Raw genomic sequence first — 20,482 nt, 5'->3', positions numbered from 1 at the left:
GTAAAATGTTGCTACACCATCTAAAGAAGTGTACAGCGTCGATTTTAAGACACTGAGCGATCAGTTTCATCTTTAATATTTTGATGGGGTAAGGGGATAAATAAATGGGTTTCAAATTACATTTGAACAAAAGCGATTCCGAGAATTAATCCAACTATCGCTCAATGTTGAAATGGTGGCTGCTTAGGAAAGGTTCCCCTACGTTATTTAAATGCCCCCTGTTATTTTTAAATCAGAGCAGCAGACTTCCTTATGTCCATTGTCCACTAATTCTCCACCATTTTCTTATGTCCATTTTTCACTGGTCTGCTTCACATTGTGTGCGGAGTTGAGGGCGAAATGCACATTCACTGATTCATTTTTCACTGATCTGTTTGACATTGTATGCGGCGGAGTTGAGGGCGAAATGCACAATCCAACGATTGAATCTTATACTTCAGAAAAAGGCCAACTGAGCATTTTACTTCTGAAATTATGGTAAATCGATTCTAAGGGAGATTTGAGTATTTTTTTCTGCCACCATTTCGAAGTAGTATCTTATGTCTACAGTTCTTATCTTTGACGAATATCCATCTAGTTCTTCAATTCATGTCTTCTTTCTTGCTGAATTTCTCTTTCTCTTCACTCTGTTCGCGTGCATAGTGTCCTAAAAATTTAATATAGAAGAACAATTGATGAGACGAAATGAAAACAGCCGAAGAGATCAAGAAATACGTTTGAATCAACTCGTGTTTCACTGTACATATTAAGTATGCTTACCTTTAACCAGTGATATGAGAAGACAATTTTCCTTCGTTGTTCTAAATGTATATGACAAATCGTTTTCTGTGGAGACAAAGACAAGCAAAACAACACATTAGTTTCTGAAATGTACATAATTAAAGCGTTCCATGTACTTTTCTGACACGAACACGAGCATTAATTTTCTTGCAGGAGTACTTGAATAATGTATCCTCTAAAACAGCAGTAAAATTATCGACCGGAGTTATACCCCCGAAGCAAAATGCTATGAGACATCGTTAAACTAATCAACATTGAAGTTTAATTTTGACATGAAGACGGTTTAGTTCAAAGCTCAGACGAGTTAGTCACAAAGCACGTGTTTGCTTCGCAAAGAAACGTGTATTTGTTTCCCGCACTTTTCAACCAAATGTTAACCAAAACTGCGTGACTGTTCAAACTTACCGCACTTAAATAAAAAGGAGAAAATGTTGGTTTCCTTCCTCCTGGGCAAACCGGCTCCAAAACATTTTGATGGACGTTCAAATCACAGAGAAACAGCACAGCACATCTTGCCACCATGACAGTCAGCGAAAAATTAGTGAAATTTGGAAATATGAATTGAATATGGATGAGATTGTCGAGAACCAATCAGTGACAAGTTCGTCATCGTGCGAAACAAAAGGCTTTTCTCATGCAAATTTTCGGAAATTTCAATGTAGTGAGAAAGTTAAGCCAACAACAAGCTTTTTATGCTGTGTTTAATTTATTTTAATACTGTTTTTCGATGATTTGCTGCCATTTACATATTAAAAAGGTTAAAAAAAAAAAAAAAGAAAACGGGAAGAAAAAGAAGAAAAACGCACTATTTTACCGCAAACAGGTGATAACGACATTCTCGTTTACTCAAGCATACGTTCATATCAAGTGAGCTATTGAGTACTCATGGTAGCAGATGGTATCAAATAAAGTTATATTAAAAACAAAACCTCTGCCACCGTGCTGCTGCTGGCATTAAAACGTCGGTGGTAGAAAAGGTAAGTTACCAGCCCAGTAACAAATTAGAACTTTTTTGAAAGTTATTGATAGGGAAAAAAGCTCCCTTGAAGAAGTGTACAACCCTGAACACGCATCTCTCGAGTCATAAGCATTAGCGAGCCCACTAAGCTAATGGTGACATTTGCATAAATTAAGGATTCTTAAACTATTTAACAGATATGTAAATTTTACAGAGTCGCGCGATTCTCTGACCATAGAGAGTCTCGAAGCGGTAAATTCAAAAAATTTGAAATGCGATTAACTTCTTAGGCTATTAAATACAGGAACGTTTGGAGAAAGAAGGCAAATCCAACTTCGTATATATTCACATTAAATCAAGAATACAGTTTGAAGTCGTCAAGTCCGAAGAGGAAGCCAGTCAACCTTGGAAACATCACAGCTCAGAAGATGAAGTAAAACACGATCGAGATTAAATCCAGAAATTATTTTGTTGATCAGACGTTCCCTGGATCACCAGGCCAAGCATATCGTGTTGTTAAATATAGCACCGTGGTTGGAGTTGCGCTCAATTGTGGCGTAATATATTTTCAGTGAGATGCCGTACGCATGCGCATTGTCTATGTTTTCAATTGAGTGTGGGTTAATCAATTAAACATTCTCATTCATCGACACAACACACAAATGTGAAATCTTGGCACACTTGAATAAAAAGTAAGTAGTATTTATTCCTCCAAAACACTGAGGATTTCTATGTCACACAAAACTTAATTAAGGCCAAAGATTTCTTCAGAAATACACTCTGTTCCCCCCTCCCCCAAAAAGAAATTGACGACGTGATCTAGCAGGTAAATATGAGCTGAGCAAATTGAGAAAAGGTGGAGAAACTCCAAGCTTTGGGGATAAAAAGTAACAAATACTGTGGGTTGAGCGAAGGAGGTCTGAGTTCTGTTATAGGACCGAAGTACTACCTCGCCAATCGATCTCACTATGTAGGCCTCTCTGCACAAATCAGAGGACATCCATTTAGGATGAAGCCAGAGCGTCTCAGACTTTCCTAGGGGCATTGGCAGGAATGCTAGTTCCTCGTATGTGGCCCCTCAAGCGTGCTTCGCTCAACCCGTTGTGACATTTGCTGTACTTTTTTTGTCAGTTATTTATTGCAAACTTGTCTGATTTTCGCTCAATTGTGGGATGATTTATTCTGGTTTACGTTTTTGCCAAGTGCGCATGTTCATTAGGCTACTTTTTTTTAAGTAGAGAGTGGCTATGAAATATTTCAAAGTTTCTCGTTAATCAACGCAATTTTAAAGGCAAATGTGAAATCAGGCCAAACCTTTCGGAGATGATTGGGCAACATCCAATCCTATGGCGAAAATGTGTTCTCTGAGCGTGGGCTATCCACGCCGAACACATTCCAGCCATATGATTGGCTGTTGCCTAATCTTCTTGGAATCTGTGCTGCGTGATCTCGATCCAAAAATAACTTGAGACATATTACCTAAGGAATAGGGCATGTATGGGGGATGCCCTCTCTTCCCCCTTTATTTTCCCTTGGTGGCCCCTTAATCGAGCTTCGCTCAACCTGTTGCGACAACTGCTTATATTTTTTCTTTCAGTTATACATTGCGCAATGCTGAAGGCCGAAGATTTCTTCAGAAATACACTCCCACCATCCCCCCCTCCCCCCCCCCCCCCCCCCACCACAAGAAATTGATGATGTGATCTCCCACGAAAATATGAGCTAAGCAATTTGAGAAACTAAACATTCTCATTCATCGACACAACCCCCTAATGTGAAATCTTGGCATACTTGAATACAACGTAAGTAGTATTCCTCCAAAACAGGATATCTATGTCACACAAAACTTAATTAAGGCCAAACCCAAACCCAAGGAACAACTAAAATGTATGAGAAATAAGCACCTCAAGTTATCGCTACTGGCTTATACACTATCAGGCACATTTACGTCTCCTTAGAGGATTTCAATGGCCCATGGTTGATCTTTCCGAGCTGTAAACGGTAACGATTATGAAGAGAAAACTTGAACTGTGTGGAAATTAACAGATGTTGTAGAATATCAATGGCAATATATCTGGCCGAAAATATCGAAGAAGCAAAGTTGACATTCTTTTATGTAGGTCATTTTTGGTGTAGTCCTTTCAGATATCTGCATCCAGCACTCGGTAAACTTCCCTTTACTCTTGGTCACTTTTACTTCATATATACATAATAAGGCCTTTTTAGATATTGCGTCAAGGCGGCTGCACTTCCTGCTCTCCTTACCATTGATATAAGACGTCGCTAGTATTCCTCCAAAACAGGATTTCTATGTCACACAAAACTTAATTAAGGCCAAAGATTTCTTCAGAAATGCACTTCTCTTCCTCTCATTCTCTTCTAACCCCCCCCCCCCCCCCCCACACACACACACACACACACACACACACACACCCCCAAAAAAGGCAATTGACGCCGTGATCTCTCATGCAGGAAAATATGAGATAAGCGAATTTAGAAAAGTTCGAGAAATTCCAAGCCCTAGGGCTAAAAAGTAACCTGAAAACACTGTGGGCTGAGCGAAGGAGGTCTGAGTTCTGTTATAGCACCGAAGTACTACCTCGCTCATCGATCTTACTATGTAGGCCTCTCTGATCAGATCAGAGGACATCCATTTAGGATGAAGCCAGAGTGTCACAGACTTTCCTAGGGGCATTGGCAGGAATCCTTGTTCCTCGCACGGTATGTGGCCCTAAGGCGAGCTTCGCTCAACCCGTTTTGCTAAATAGTTTTTTCAGTTATATATTTCATCTTTGCCTGATTTTCGCTTGATTGTGGAACGATTTATTCTGTTTTAAATTTTTACCATCATTAGGAATTTTTCTTCAGCAGAGAGTAGCTATGAAATCTCTCAAGGTTTCTCGTTAGTCAACCCAACGTTACAGGCAATGAGCAATCAGGCCAAACTTTTCGGAAAAGCTTGATATTTCACTGAGACCGGACTGTCTTCAGAAGGGAATTCACCTATAATAACCATAAAAATGGTCTCTTTTTACTGCGCGATCTTTAGCTGGGTGAAAATCGTTACCAGTGGCGGGATCTTTCCTAGCTGTAATCTGCAAAGATTACCAAAAGAGAACTTGGATTATCAGGGAATGAACAGATGATGCAGAAGAATGGCCAGATAGATATCTGGCCGAAAATATCCAAGAACCAAAGCTCACACTCTTTTTCAAAACACAATTTTTGGTGTGGTCCTTTCAGATATCTGCATCCAGCCTTTCGGTAAACTTCTCTTTACTTTTGGCTGTTTTTGCTTCATGCATACACAATGAGGCCTTTTTAGATAATACGTCAACTCAGTTGTACTTCCTGCTCTCCTTGCCATGAATATCGTTAGACGTCGCTTTTTTTTCCAGAAAGTTTGTCCAACAAGCGCCAACTGGAAGCTTCTTGAAATTTTAAATCTCAGACTAAATGGGCGCACAAAGGTCCTTGGTTCAAAAGAGAAATGAATAAATAATGGTGGTTTTCACCAAGCCCGCATCAAGACTTAAGATAATGGCTATGGGCGTACCACTCTCATACTATTCTTTGATCCATGTTACGATACTTTTAGAGAAGAGGCTTTGTATAGAAGTTTTAAATGAGTATTGACTCGCACACGGGACCGTACTCAATTAATAATGTAAGGCTCGTGATTGGCCAGAAAGTTTTGTTTTCTCTTGAAAATTAATATTAAAAAAAAACATCTTACTAGTTAGTCTGTAAAAATGCCGTCGCCCAATTATATCGAGGTTGCATGCTCACAGTCATTGGCCTCTATAATTGTCACTGTGATGTCATCAGCGAGGCAATTGTAGCAGTACCCAGGCTTTGAAAAATACCAAACAATACCCTTGCATACAAAGGATCTCTTGAGTCAAACGGAACGTAAGGTCGAAGATTTCTTCAGAACTATTTCCCCGCACAAGACCGTACGATGTGTTCTGTCAATCAACTCTGAGCTAAGCAAATAGACCACTTTACAGTTGTGGCTGAGTTACCTGGCCTGTGAATGGAAGCGAGGCTGAGGGTGACCTTGTTTTGATACAAACCTTTCTGTTTTTCTCTTGTAAATGTAGACTAGTTAGCATTACAACAACATGATTTACATGATAAAAAGCAGTGGGGTCTCTATCAATGCAAGGTCACCGGCAGCCTCGCTGCCATTCATAGGCTAGGTCGCTGAGGAAACAACTGTAAAATGGCCTATTGAGAAAGTTTCGAGGTATTCCAAGCTTTGAGGATAAAAAGTAACACAACACTGTGGGCTGAGCGAAGGAGGCCTGAGTTCTGTTATAGTACCGAAGTACTACCTCGCCAATCGATTTCACTATGTAGGCCTCTCTGATCAGATCAGAGGACATCCATGAAGCCAGAGCATCTCAGACTTTCCTAGAGGCATTGGCAGGAATGCTAGTTCCTCGTATGTGGCTCCTTAAGCGAGCTTCGCTCAACCCGTTGTGACATTTGCAATGTACATTTTTCCAGTTACATATTGCAAACGTGTCTGATTTTCGCTCGAATGTGGGATGATTTATTCTGATTTTAAGTTTTTGCCAAGTGCGCATGTTCATCAGACTATTTTTGTAAGTGGAGAGTGACTATGAAATCTTTCAAAGCGTCTTGTCAATTAACACAATATTAAAGGAAAAAGTGAAGTCAGGCCAAACTTTTCGAAGAAGCTTGTGGCGGATAAGATTCATCTTCAACTGAGACAAGAGTGTCTTCAGAAGGGAATTCGCCCAAAAAAACATTAAAAACTGTTTCTTTTTGTTGTGCGGTCTTTGGCATGTAAAAATTTGTAGGGAATCCACAATCTTTGGACAAAACTCGTTGAGAACTGCAATAGACTACTTTTACCAAGGGTTAACATTGATTTATAGCAGTTTTCAAACATGTGGCCCTCAACTTCAAAATAGCACTGATGGACAGAAAATACCACTGATATATAATGTCTCTATATGCAACAAATCACCAATCAGAAACTACTTGCTTGGAGACGGGCGAAAGAAAAAATTGAAAATTAGAGACCTTGGTCAATTTTGTTGTATTCCTTTCAGATATATGCAAAGTTCGCCAAATTCCCGCCTACATTAAGCAGCATCCAGGAAGCGGCAAATTTCCTGTGGGTTGAGCGAATGAGGTCTGACTTCTGTTATAGTTACTGTACCGAAGCACTATCTCCCAAGTTGATCTGACTTTGCCGGCCCCTATGATTACATCCGTTTATGACGAATCCAGAGCGTCTTCGCCTTCACTAGGGGCAAGGGCAGGAATGCTTGTTTCTAGTAAGTGTCCACTTAATCAAGCTTCGCTCAACGCGTTGTGACAATTACGCTATATTTTTCTTTCAGTTATTCATTGGGAGGCCGCTCTAACCACATGACCAGTCCCAGCCGATGCTTTAAAAAAATGGAAAATTTCTCAATACACCGAGCTTCTAGGCGCTTTTTATCACAAGGTCGTATTACTAAAATGTTCTCCTCATTTGAGCACATTTTGCAAGCTCAAGGTGCATGGTGGACATCCTATCAAGCAAAACAAATCAATTCGTCGAGAGCAAATTTTTGATGAAAACGATAAAAGAGAGACTGGGCGGTAATTAGTTTTCAGCTGTCGAATGGATCATCTTTTTTAAATAGGGGTAAAACATTAGCAAGTTTCCAAGCGCTCCGATATTGACCGAGACGAAAAGAAGTGTTGATTAAGTTCGTAAGCACATTACATAAACCCTCACCGCACAGTTTATCTTATTACTTATGCCATCATAACCGCATGCCTTAGTAACATTGGCAGAGGACAAGAGTTTAAGACGTTTCTATTACTAAAATGTTTTCCTTATTTACGCACATTTTGCATGCTCAAGGTGCATGCATGAGAGGCATCTTATCAAGGGAAAAAAATCATTTCGTAGCAGAAGGAAAACACTGTATAGGGCATGAATCGATTTGGATTCGATTCGAGATAAGTATGGGTTGGGATGGCACTCTAACCACATGTGCATGTAATCCCAGCCCATGCTTTAATGAAGAAGAAAATTTCTCAATACTTGACGTTTCCGTAATTCCCATCACAGGAGTTCCTCACCAAGCAAGGCAAAAGCAATTCGAAGCAGAAAGAAAAATGCATCGGCCAGGAATCGATTCGGATTCGGTACCCAGGAAGATTGGAATGGTCAGGGCGGTGTAACTACAAGAGAAGTGCCTGCCGATGCTTGCAAGAAACGCAAAATTTAAAGTAGCGGTTCGTTTTTTTCTAACTATAATACTTAGAAGTTGTCTTCAAACTCTGCATTTATCCACCATTTCAAAGGCGTATGAATCATGCACCTTTGGTGATATTTAGATTTTGTTATTCACGTTTTTGGGAGTACAAATTGAAGTCTTCCTTAGAAATGAAGTACCAGATGTGAATTTGGAGGATCATCCATCAAAACGAATCCAAATGATAACACGAGATATAAACTATAACATAGCGTACAAATTCACTCTATCAACAGTTGGACCATTGTGCACTATAAAAAATCCTGTTAAGAAGGCTCACGTTTCCACCAAACTGAACAGTATTTTTGTTTTGGAAAGCTGGTCGACTTCGGGACTCATATCATTATTAACGTTACAAAATTAACAAAAAACAGTTCCCGGTTTCAAAGTCTGTTAAATTTTTCAAGTGAGTCGCAGTGGGAGATCTTGGGGTGCTATTCAGTTTTCTTTAAATTTCGGGGGTTATGAAGGCTGAATTTCGCAAGAAATGAATTGTACTTGAGACTCGTTTTAAAATAGAGGTTGAAATGAACTCTTCTATGACTATGGGTCCCTGTCATCTAGCTTTGCTTAATTAAATGAGTTGCGTAGAAGTTTGGAGAGCACTTCAGATGCTTAAGTCGCTTTTGGCTAAGTCCCTCCAACTCTCTAAAATGTAACAGAAAGAGAACGTCATCAGTCCTGACCATTCCGGCTGATTCAGAATCTTCACCCTCACGGCATTCGAACGGAAACGTATTTCCGGCGGTCACTTTTCTCCGCCGAAACGACAACCGGAAATACGTCTGCGTTCGTAGGATATGGACCGCTTGGCATCAAGTCTTCTCTCATCATTCATCTAAATTGAAACCATTGGTGCAAAATAGTATTGCTTTCACATTTATAGACCAGAGCTTCGCGTCTGTCTTGAAACTTGAACAACAAAACCATGTTTCATTGATATCATGAGAATGCCTTTCAAATTATAGCTCAGCTCCGAGCCACCACTGCGTAGTCGAGAGGGAATTTTTCGTGCACTTGTGTTGTGGATTAGTGACATCATAAAAGCCAAAGTTATCTTCATCCTTAACTGCACCAGCCCTGGGGTCCCATTCACAGCTGTTTTTACCACTCCAATAAGAATCAGTATGCATATGTTCATGATCTTTCTGTACTTGCATCCCCTTACAATCCGTGCAGTTGATACCTCGAACCGAAACGTACTCGTACCGTCGGCATTTGTCTTGGTTTGCAAAGGTCAACAGGTCTGTGGCTGTCAGCGATGCGCGTGCGTAGTCAGAGTACGTGAGGCCTGATGGGAAGCTACATGTGACTCGCCAGTGTGTTGAGTTATCCCTGATGGTAACCAATGCTTGATACGAGACTCGGAAGTCGTCCCATGTAAAATTTTTCTCGTTTCGTGGAAAGTCGTGATAAAAAGGTTTGTTTTTGTAAAACTCCTTGTTTCCCAGGGAAAATGATTCTATGAGGGTCCATGCTTTTCCAGCCTCAGAGCTGAAATCACAGTAGGTCCGAATAGTCTTGTTAAAGCTGATAACGAGGTCATAAATCCCAGAAACCACTCCTGGCTTAATCCTTGCGATAGATTGACAAGACTTCACCGCTGGATTAAACAATTCACATCTTTTTCCATAGTAATGTTCAGAGCATGCGCAAGCATACTGTTCTTTGATGTTACCACACGTTTCTCGGCACGTGCCTCCGTTGAGGCAAGGTCGAGATTCACAACATCCGTTCAAACAGCTCCCATTACCCTGAAAACAAAAGTATACTCACTCAGCAAACGTTCATTTGACTAAGTAGTCAATATACCCTTTCAGGAGCTCACAAACCTGAGCCTACAAAATAGAAACGGCAGTACACCAGAGTTGGAAATCATAAAAGTTTCATACTTGAATGAGACTTGAATTCATGACCGCGCGATTTGCCAACTGAGCTATCAAGCCATTTGAAAGCTGGTGCCCGTTTCTCGAAAGTCCCGAAAACTGTTCGGGTCCGAAAAGTCACTTCCGAAACTTCCATCCGCTTGTTTTGATAACCTGTTCTTTGAACGTGTTTTCAAGGTAACAAAAAGTAAATTGGTTGTGAAGTTTGATGGCTGAAAAGCTCTCCATTTTTCAAGAAACAGAGGAAATGAAAAGAGCCCGAAACGTTCCGGGACTTTCGAAAACTGAACGGACCCCAGGTCACTTGTGAGTTCGAGTTTTTTCCCGAAAGAAGTGAACGAATAGATAACACAGAATATATAAAATGTTCAGATATTTGAACTGAGGAAATTGAAATACATGAAATCTGAAGATCACGGCGATGATCTCCAACTCTCCTGCATTTTAATTTCTGAAGTTCAAATATATGAACATTTTATTTTATTCTGTATCATTCACAAATAGAAGTAGAATTGAAGCAGAAGTTGAAGCGAACTCTTCTACAGTGATTATGGCTTCAAACCACCACCATATCTCCTCTCGGATTCATCATTTCCTCAGAACGTTTACAACAAGAAAAGCTTTAGAGCCTTCTATTGTTTGCTTATAACCAATCACCGTTCCATCTGAACATGGATGAGCCCATAAACAGGAGCCTACAACTCCAACACCAACCTCGTTTCCAGGCTCTCTCTGAGAGAGAGCCTGGGAACGAGGTTGCTCCACCACTAGGTCTGTGGAACAGATCAAGCTTTTTTTGGACGAGGTTTTAAATAAGATTTTACTAGCACGAGTGACTTTTCTCGATCACATGGGTAATCTAATTTATCATGCAAGACTTGTAATTGGCTGGAAAGGTCCAGTTTCGCGGGAAAATCAATCTAAAAATAACTTGTTCTGTAAAAACTCCAGAGACTATTTTCCCAATCCCATAATGCAGTACGTTTTGGGGGGTTCTTTACATAAAAACAATACAAGGTATTCACTCTTGGGACTGTATCACGCTTCAGTGAATTGGATATCCATTGTTTTAATCCAAACACCCCCCCCCCCCCCCAAAAAAAAAATGAAGTGTATTATGGGATTTGCGAAAACAGGGAATTTCATAAACTCGATTAAGTTGTACCCTCCTAGTCATGATTTCCTGCTTTTGAGAAAACGATTCGAGTTCAAAGTCTCAGTAGAACTGAGTCGGCTCCTACTGATTTAGTATTCAATAGCTCCTGATGTATAATAATAATAATAATAATAATAATAATAAAATAAAACAAAAAGAAAATTGAAAACACGTTCACTGAGGTTGTTAATCAAATCGAAAATTACGTCTGCAATCAAATTTTTTTTTAAGTTTGTATCACTGAGAAAAAAATGAATTTTGGAATCACTTTTTGATTTTCATATTTTTAAGGTACCGCCATTTTGAACAATTGTATTACGGTATGTTACGGTTCAGACACAAAGTAACCATAGGGCAACCGTAACACGTCACAATTATTCAAGATGGCGGCGCCCAGGAAATCTGAAAAGAAAAATAAGCGATTCTGGAAGTGATACAAACGCTTTCATTGAGTAAAAATCCGAACAATTTTGATTATAAACAAGGAGTGGAGTTTCCCTTAACACTTGCATGGTTAGCTGAAAGGTTTAGAATATTTAAAGCATGTTCCTGATAAGACGTGGCTCAAAGTATCATCTAACCTCGACGTCGTTTTGCTGCATAATATACAGGAGAGTTCCTTGTCTAGCTACCAGATCCTTATTCGCATTGTCCAACAGCTCGCAACTGGCCCCAGTCACTTGAAACGCCAAGCAGCCACAGACCCTCGCGCAATGACGAAAACACTCCACTGCACTGGTAACCTCCACTGAGTGAATAGTATGCTTCATGACCGCGACATCTTTAGTGAACACATTGTATATGTACACGAATGGTGTTTTATATTCCATGCTGTTTGAAGAGGTTAATATCAATATCAGCGCTGCCGTGGCAAACCAAAGAGCTCGGTAAACGACATTCATCCTAAGAGATTGTAAAATATCAAAACAAGCTTGAAACCGTCAAAAAGAGCTGTTGGAACGTCTTTCACTCTCACAGAGTATAGGTCAGTATACCCTGAGCGGGTGACCTCTCCCCACCCCTGCTCGTATCAATCGAATAGAACAGTTAGGAGTTTCTAGACAACAAATACGAACGTAGGGATAAAAACAAACATATATTAGAGAATGCGAAACATTTTGAATTAAAATACGTTTATAGATTTTCCGTGACAAAAAAGCAGAAAGATTTCAAAATACTTCAAGACGTCGGAAAGATAGTTACGTTTACTTTAAACTATTGAAAAACGGAAATGATACATGAATGTCTACCCTACCCTTTCGTCTAAAAGTCGTTCTTGTAAGTTGCTTTAGTTTCGAAAACATTTCTACGGCAAAATACGGTACGCTTTCATAAGTCTGACTTTCTGTGACAATTCAGCTTCGGATATCATATATTTGCCAAGCAGTTTCCATGTGAACATTTTTTCAGCCCTGTACGGAGAGATTTTAATGACTGGATCGAAAGTTAGTTGATTTTGAAAGGCCCAGTATGTCACTGGGCCGCATAATACACAAATGTAGAAAATAAGAAGACCGCATTCGGAATCATACGGTTGATGCAAAGACCTTTCAACACATAAAAACGCAAATTATGTTTTCAGAGGTGATGTTTCTTCCTTAATTTCTTCCTAATTTGAACAGTTGGAAGAGAAATATATTATCCTGAAACGAACCATCAACAATTCCCAAAGGCGCACCTCACGGTAATGTCTTTGGGTTAGTCTAATTGAAAAAGGGAACTTGATGTAACCACAAAGTGTTCAAGTTCAGGTACGGACGAGTTCTTATTTAAAATATTCAAAGGTGGTCGTACTTTTATCATCTGTCTTAGTTTACATAGATACAATTAAAACTATTCCGTCTCCCCCAAAATACAGATACAAATCATGAACGTTCATGGACTATGCTTACTTTTTGGATGTTTTTTTCAATCAGTTAAGGCCAGTTTCAAACGTTGAACTTTACATGTGCCCAATCTAATGCAAATGAGCGAAAAAAATAGAGTTTTCTCATTTGCATTAGATTCGGCACCGGTGGCTCAGTTGGTTGAGCATCGGGCTGTCATGAAGGAGTTCTAACCCCGGCCGGATCAACACTCAGGATCTTAAAATAACTGAGGAGAAAGTGCTGCCTTTGTAATTTCATCTGCAAATGGTTAAGACTTTCCAGTCTTCTTGGATAAGTATACAAAAATTTGGTTTATCAACGGAGTTGATAATGTAAATTGACCACCGTACAGAGATTTAGCTTTTAGAATCTCTGTGCGGTGGTCAATTTACATTATCAACTCCGTTGATAAACCAAATTTTTGTATACTACTTCCCCACCGACGCAGCACCACAGTTTCTTTAGAAACTACCCCTTCTTGGATAAGGACTATGAATCGTAGGCTCCTTCTCACAAATGTCTTCTATGTTCATAAGTTCCCTGTGGGACGTTAAAGAGCCCAAGCACTATTCGAGAAGAGTAGGGGATGAAGTCCCCGGTGTTGTGGCTGTCCTGTTCTCTCCAGCAGAAATGGCCGGCTTGGCGGTGATGTCTCTAAAAAGGTTTGAGGTGTATGAGGCCACCTAAGCAGAAACAGCCACAAGTCAAAAAGGGACTTTGCCAAGTGCTGGAACATGTAGATGTAGATGTGAAAGTTCGACGTTTGAAACGGGCCTAAGTGCGAGTGAGGCAGATGTTTTCAAGATGAGCAAAAAATGGACAAGTCCGGACCAAAACTCTAATTAGAAACTTTTGTGATATCAAGTATCACTTTTGAATGTGTGAGTGTCGTCTTGAAAACAACTTGAAGAACTGTCAGGTCGAACAAACAAATAACAATCGCAGTTTTATTATCACATATATTTAAATTATCCCTCTTGATTACTTAATTGGATCTGTGCAAATATCGTGGATTTTTAATCATTAAACGATTTAAGCTTTTCTCCCTTTCTGCAAAACTTCAAAGTCGCCGTTCCATGCTTCTTTCCGACAAGGGAAGATTTGAGCGTTCATCCTTAAACCAAATTTTACTTAGTAGCGAATTCTTTCTGTCGAAGAAAAGTCAAAGAATGGGGTTTTAAAATAACTGTTGCCTTACTATTTTTTTTACTATGGAAAAAGCCTTTGTAAAAAGAACAGGACGATAAAACTTTCAGCGGAATCAAACTTGACCGTTCTTGGCATACAGCACAAGGAAATTACATGAAACAATACCGTAGTAAATACCGTAGGGTCTCAAAAGACGCGAGACACGAAATACTACAGCGCATTCATTTTTACCGGCTACAATCAAAATCCCAGTTTACCATTCCGTTTTTCAATCCCATAGGTGGCGCAAATGGTTTTCTAGCCCGCGAGCAAGCTCTCTCGAGGGGGTGGGGGAGGGTGGTGTACGTCTTTCCTTCCCCGCCCCCTCGAAAAAATCTCTCCTAAAATTTTCCTCTTTTTCTGCAATGGTGCTTTCATATCACACAGCTTAAAACAAAGAGTGATACAACGAATGCCCAATTGGTCTAAGAACAGGAGAAAAGCAATTTACAATTTTCAATATTGCAGACATGTTTGAGCAGAAACTTCTGCCTTCTTCAGTGCAAGAGTTACATGAGATTCGAATCTGGATAGAAATATCTTGTTAGGAACTTAAGCACTTAATTTGCACTCTTTATACATTTATCTCATCTTGTATTTGTACTCATTAACATTTATCAGTAGATATTTATATTTAGATTTGCATCTCATGTCATACTTGCATTGAAAAAGGCTGAAGTTTCTGCCGAACCACGTCTCAAACATTGAATTAAATTCGTTATTTGTATTTAAAATACTTAAGGCCCAGTAATACGGGCAACATTTTTCTTGCAACTTGTCTCGCAACAATGTCGGTTGCGTTGCAAGTTGAGATGGTTTGTTTTGTGCGTATTACCACCTTCTTGAGCAACAAATTTTTATGTTGCAAAAAGTAGACGTTGTACAAGAAGGTGGTAACACGCGCAACAAACAATCTCAACTTGCAACGCAACATTGTTAGGTGACAAGTTGCACGAAAAATGTTGCCCGTATTACTGGGCCTTTAATCAATGTAACATGATTTGATGTTACACTGGTTTCGGACTCTCTTAAATGAACAAGTCAGCAGGTCTTTGGATTTAAAATTTTAAGCTACATCCGAATTTCTACAAACCTAGACTATGTCTAATTGTCAACCTCAGCAGTGTGAATCTTCATTTTGGGCTTATTAATGTACTGGGTTACCTTCCTCGCAGATTTGCATCAAGTTGTCATTCATCCACGACTATGTTAATGGGTCCAGAATTCGAAATGTGCGCTAACTTTAAGAAACTGAAATTAAAGAGTAAATGAAAACCTCAACCATTGTCAAGTGCCAACTTTCTCATTCTACATGGGGAAGATATCGTTGACGACACCTATTGTCATTAATGTGCCAACCAGAGCCTCATTGGCTGTCGAAACAAAGGGTCTTTAGTTCCTGTGGTTGACATATTTGAACGACAAAAGCAATGTTTGTAAACAGATATCTTTCCTACAGGACAAAAATGTGCCGTGGGCTCAAAAACATCTCACTCAATATGATTACAAATATGGCACCATTTGACATTTCCGTGAGTGCAAATAGTATGTGGAACGTTTGTCACGTGATCCTAGAATTGGTTAATGGCCTACTAGGCTCCTACGAGTCTTCTATAGCTCAGCGGTCGAGCATCCGAACTAGTAATAGGAAGAACATCGGTTCGATTCGGCTCCGAGTTGTCTTGAATGACGCACTGTGTTTACTGCCCAAGAAAACAGTTCCCTCTTTAATGAAAAAAACCTCAGTTGCACGACGAAATTTCATCCGAAACGCGTCCTACAAAGTCCTCGCATTCATTTGATCCCGCAGTTGTTGCGAATTTTGTGAGAAGTGGTTTCAACTATCTGCAACGTTCTTTCTGTTATAGGAAATGTGTCGAATTAAACAGAAATAGTACTAAAGGCGAACTGTTAAAACACCCGTTAGAGGTGGTTTGCAACCAATCTCTGGAGACACAGATAAGAATGCTGCAATTCACAATTGCTGATGGACGTACAAAAAGAGCTAATGGCCGATGACGTAAGGTGAAAACCACCAAAAAGGTGCCATGGACAGAACGAGTTTACAAGAAGATCTCGTTTTAAGCTTCATTCACGGCCCGTCCGAGCACATCTTGTAAGCTTAAGAATTGCCTGCTCCTTCCTTTTTATCTCTCCCTGCATCCTTCACGCCATTATATACCTTACCAAGGCTGGTGACACTTACGTCCCCCCTATATGTATACATCTGATGTCACTCTAGCGAAGCCGAAAAATCAAAGCACGAGTATAATAGACCATTCCTTTACCTCTTTTTCAAAACGAGTCCAAGACTGGTCTTTTTCTAAAAATCAATTTTCACTCGTATGTGGATGGCAAGACTTTAAATAAATTTCGTTCTGGACCTTTCTTTCCCAGAGGTTGAAGAAGACTAGTGAAAGCAGCTATTGTATTCGCTGACTTTAACAACTTGTTTGCTCAGAGATTGCGCTGGTCAAACCAACGAGACCTCTGAAACAGAACCTTTCTTCTTTAAGTGTTTTTTCGAACGTCTGGCCATCACTAAGTTTACATTATCTATGGCAAAAATTTACGGCGGAATCGTTTTCAAAAAAATCACCTTTGCCGTAACGATTCTTTTGAAAGAACTGTGTTCAATGCTTTTGATTGTGTTCAAAGATCTCAACTTAGATTTATCTGTACAAAGGATAAAAAACAAATAAATACAAAAAAATAAGTTGGTTTCGCCGACAAATTAAAGCTCCCACTCTATCCCAACATTGTTTCCATTAAAGAGCTAACATGGAGGGTTTCAAATGACGTAAAATGATTGATATTTGTGTCTGGGAAAAGAATGCATTTGTTATGCAAATATTCCAGAAAACCAATATTGCCGCTCGTAAACAGCTGATCGCAAACTTCCTATCATGGTTTAATTTGTCAGAACATCATTGGTTAACATCATGGTCACGCTTACTACTCCATCCTCAAAAGATTAGAATTGACTGTCCAGTTCTGGTGGCAGAGCTTTTTCGTTCTCAGCACCAAAACTATGGAACTCTTTGCCTGAGAACATTAAAAAAAGCGAAGACTGTAAACCTAACCCTTACCCTAAAAATGTATCTTTTTAGAGAGTCTTTTTTCATCTTTCTAATTTGTTATTTTGGTTTTGATTAGATAGGGAGTTTATTTAGTGTTAAAATGAGCTGTGGAAATGCGCCTTACAATGAGAAACGTGGGGTTAAAAAATAAACAGTCTTCCTCTTTAAATTACTACAAGAAATTTCGCCCGTTGACCATTCAACGTAAGTGCTTTCGAAATGTGAAGAAAAATGAGAACTGGTTTTTCTCACCGTAGTAGCACTCAGAACGCAATGCGTCTGTACGGGGCTAAACTCATGTTTTGCAAATAAAATAAGCTGCAGTTACACCGTGAAATTAAATGACGCCACTTTTCCCTAGACCCTGAGTTTTGAAAGCGAGTAATGGCGGACCGTGAAACCCAAAACCTGCACTCAAAGTTAACAGCCTTTAGATAAAAATCAAAGTTCAAAATCTACCAGTCAGGTGTTAAGGAAACACACTTTCAAAATCTGAAGAAAAGAAGGAAGTGCTTTTGTATCATAGTAGCGATTTAAGTTTTCAACATTACTTTATGTAGCTTATAGTTTATTACTTTTAAAGATATGACGATCGCGAAAATATTAAACAGTTTGCTTACCCAGTAAAGGGGGACCGCTTTTTTGGGGACACCAAGGAGTGATTTTAACGCTCAATCGAAATATCGTGGTTTTCTGAGATAAAAACAATTAGAAAAATTTCATACCGACTTTCCTTCCATGTTCTTCAAGCTTTTAAAAATCGGAATTTTCACTTCGGGGGGGGTAAAAAACCGCCCTACTAAGAAGACTGGGGATAGCAAAACTTTTGACGACAAAATCTTGCTATCCCCAGTCTCCTTATTACCGCTGTTTGTACATCAACGGGGATGAAAATCCCGATAATCGGAATGAAATTTTTCTAATTGTTTTTATCTCAGAAAACCATGTTTCGATTGAGCAAATAAAGAAAAACCTGTTATACATACTTTAAGTTGAAAAGTCGTCTCTGTTGCCCTGATACAAAGTTAACGAACTGAGTCACAAATTAACCAAAAATATGATTCCAAAAGAAGCTCCTCATAGCTAAACGTGAGCAATCTTTTGTAAATATGCTGGATCTTATCATCGAAACAAATGATGAAATTAGAAAATTTTGACGCAAAGAAAAACAGTTTACTTTTAAAGAGAGTCGCAAGCATTTAATTTTCTTGCATAATGTATCCTCTAAAACGGCAGTAAAATTATCAACCGGAATTTTTCCCTCCAAGCAAAATCCTATGAGACATCGCTAAACTAATCAACATTAAAGTTTAATTTTGACATGAAGACGATTTTGTTCAAAGCATAGTTAATAGAGGGGAATGGTTATGAAACCTGACAAATTTCTTTGTTGTAGGTTTTTAGCCTTGACCGTGCACAAAACACAATAGTTGTTTACTCCATACTGCGGAACTAACCAATAGAAACGTGTTGGTTACGTAATTCATGCATAGTGTATGAGCGCAAAACAAAAGATTGTGCACGGTCGTGGACTTTCCAACCTAAATCTTGGCTGCTTTGTTTGCTCTTTTGATGTTCGCCGAGCTTCCAAACCATTCCCCTCTATTAACTATGTTCAAAGCTCAAACGACTTAGTCACAAAACACGTGTTTGCTTCGCAAAGAAGCGTGTATTTGTTTCCCGCACCTTTCAACGAAATGTTAACAAAAACTGCATGACAGTTCAAACTTACCGGCCTTTTTTAAAAAGGAGAAAATATTGGTTTCCTTCCTCTTGGGCAAACCGGCTTCAAAACATTTTGATGGACTTTCAAATCACAGAGAAACAGCACAGCACATCTTGCCACCATGACAGTCAGCGAAAAACGAGCGAAATTTGGAAATATGAATTGAATATGGTGATATTGTCGAGAACCAATCAGCGACAATTTCGTCATTGTGCAAACAAGAGGCTTTTGTGATGCAAATTTTCGGAAGTTTCAATGCAGTGAGAAAGTTAAGCCAACAACAAGCTTTTTATGCTGTGTCTAATTTAATTTAATATTCTTTTTCGATGATTTGATTCCATTTAAAGATTGAAAAGGTTAAAGGAAGAAAAACGTACTATTTTACCACGAACAGGTGCTAACGACATTCTTGTTGATTCAAGAATACGTTCATATCAAGTGAGCTATCGAGTACTCATAATAGCAGACGGTATCAAATAAAGTTACATTGAATACAAAACCTCTGCCACCGTGCTGCTGGCATTGAAACGTCGGTGGAAGAAAAGGTAAGTTACCATGCATATAATGAGCGCTCAGTAACAAATTGGAACTTTTTTTTTTTTGAGTTATTGAAAAGGAAAAAATCTCCATTGAAGAAGTGTACAACCCGAATCTCTCGACTCGCAAGCACTAGCGAATTCACTAGGCTAATGGTAACATGAGCATAAAGTAAGGATTCTTGGACTATTTGAATAGTAGCGCGCTTCTCTGACCATAGAGGGTCTCGTAGCCAAGTAGTCAAATAATCAAATACTCTTGCACTTGCGCACTCTTGGAAGATTTCAGTTACCAGTGGGGGATCTTTCCTACTTGTAAACTGCAAAGATTACGAAGAGAGAACTTAGATTATCAGGGAATGAACAGATGATGCAGGAGAATGGCCAGATATCTCGCCGAAAATATCCAAGAATCAAAGCTGACACTTTCTTTCGAAAGTCAGTTTTGGTGTAGTCCTTTCAGATATCTGCATCCAGCCTTTCGGTAAACTTCTCTTTACTTTTGACTGTTTTGCTTCATGCATACACAACGAGGCCTTTTTAGATATAAGTCAACTCAGTTGTACTTCCTGCTCTCCTTGCCATGAGCATCATTAGACGTCGCCATTTTTTTCCCAGGAAGTTTGTCCAACAAGCGCCAACTGCAAGCATTTTGAAATTTTAATTTCAGACTAAATGGGCGCAGAAACTTCCTGTTACATTGGGTCTAAAGAAAAATGAATAAATAATAATGGCTGGTTTTAACCAAGCCCTCATTAAGACTTAAGATAATGGCAATAGTCGTATCACCCTCATACTATTCTTAGATCTATGTTATGATATTCTTAGAGAGGAAGCTTTGTAAAGAAGTTTTAAATGAGTATTGACTCACACAGGACACCGTACTCAATTAATAATATAAGGCTCATGATTGGCCAGAAAGTTTTGTTTTCCCTGGAAAATTAAAAAAAAAACATCTTATTAGTTAGTCTGTAAAAATGCCGTCGCCCAATTGTATCGAGGTTGCATGCTCACAGT

The 20,482-nt window shown here is 39.2% G+C and overlaps 1 protein-coding gene and 1 long non-coding RNA gene across 5 annotated transcripts; both read right to left on the bottom strand.

The window, feature by feature from the left end:
* Positions 1-395: 395 nt before the first annotated feature.
* On the bottom strand, positions 396-1,296 carry LOC138035401 (uncharacterized). Its single transcript, XR_011129577.1, has 3 exons — positions 1,186-1,296; positions 760-825; positions 396-646 (listed from the first exon to the last, which is right to left on the bottom strand). It is a non-coding gene; the product is annotated as an uncharacterized lncRNA (long non-coding RNA).
* A 6,505-nt stretch (positions 1,297-7,801) lies between these two features.
* On the bottom strand, positions 7,802-19,046 carry LOC138035399 (uncharacterized). Of its 4 annotated transcripts, XM_068882099.1 has the most exons (4): positions 18,936-19,046; positions 15,288-15,374; positions 11,649-11,970; positions 7,802-9,779 (listed from the first exon to the last, which is right to left on the bottom strand). In XM_068882099.1, the coding sequence occupies exons 3-4, from the start codon at positions 11,967-11,969 to the stop codon at positions 8,988-8,990; spliced, it is 1,113 nt and encodes a 370-aa protein (XP_068738200.1). In that variant the 5' UTR covers position 11,970; positions 15,288-15,374; positions 18,936-19,046; the 3' UTR covers positions 7,802-8,987. The 4 variants fall into 4 exon arrangements, with proteins under 4 accessions (XP_068738200.1, XP_068738201.1, XP_068738199.1 ...); XM_068882100.1 differs by lacking the exon at positions 18,936-19,046 and having other exon boundaries at positions 15,217-15,450; XM_068882098.1 differs by lacking the exon at positions 18,936-19,046 and having other exon boundaries at positions 15,288-15,450.
* Positions 19,047-20,482: the final 1,436 nt, after the last annotated feature.

Source organism: Montipora capricornis, unplaced genomic scaffold, assembly GCF_036669925.1.
Source record: "Montipora capricornis isolate CH-2021 unplaced genomic scaffold, ASM3666992v2 scaffold_379, whole genome shotgun sequence".
NCBI lineage: Eukaryota > Metazoa > Cnidaria > Anthozoa > Scleractinia > Acroporidae > Montipora > Montipora capricornis.
This window is presented reverse-complemented; position numbering and strand designations above follow the sequence as displayed.

Coding starts and splice junctions, on each gene's coding strand:
- LOC138035399 (XM_068882099.1), bottom strand. CDS start 11,969: ATGAATGTCGTTTACCGAGCTCTTTGGTTTGCCACGGCAGCGCTGATA. Junction 9,780..11,648: donor TGCAGCAAAACGACGTCGAG/GTTAGATGATAC, acceptor TTTTGTTTTCAG/GGTAATGGGAGCTGTTTGAA.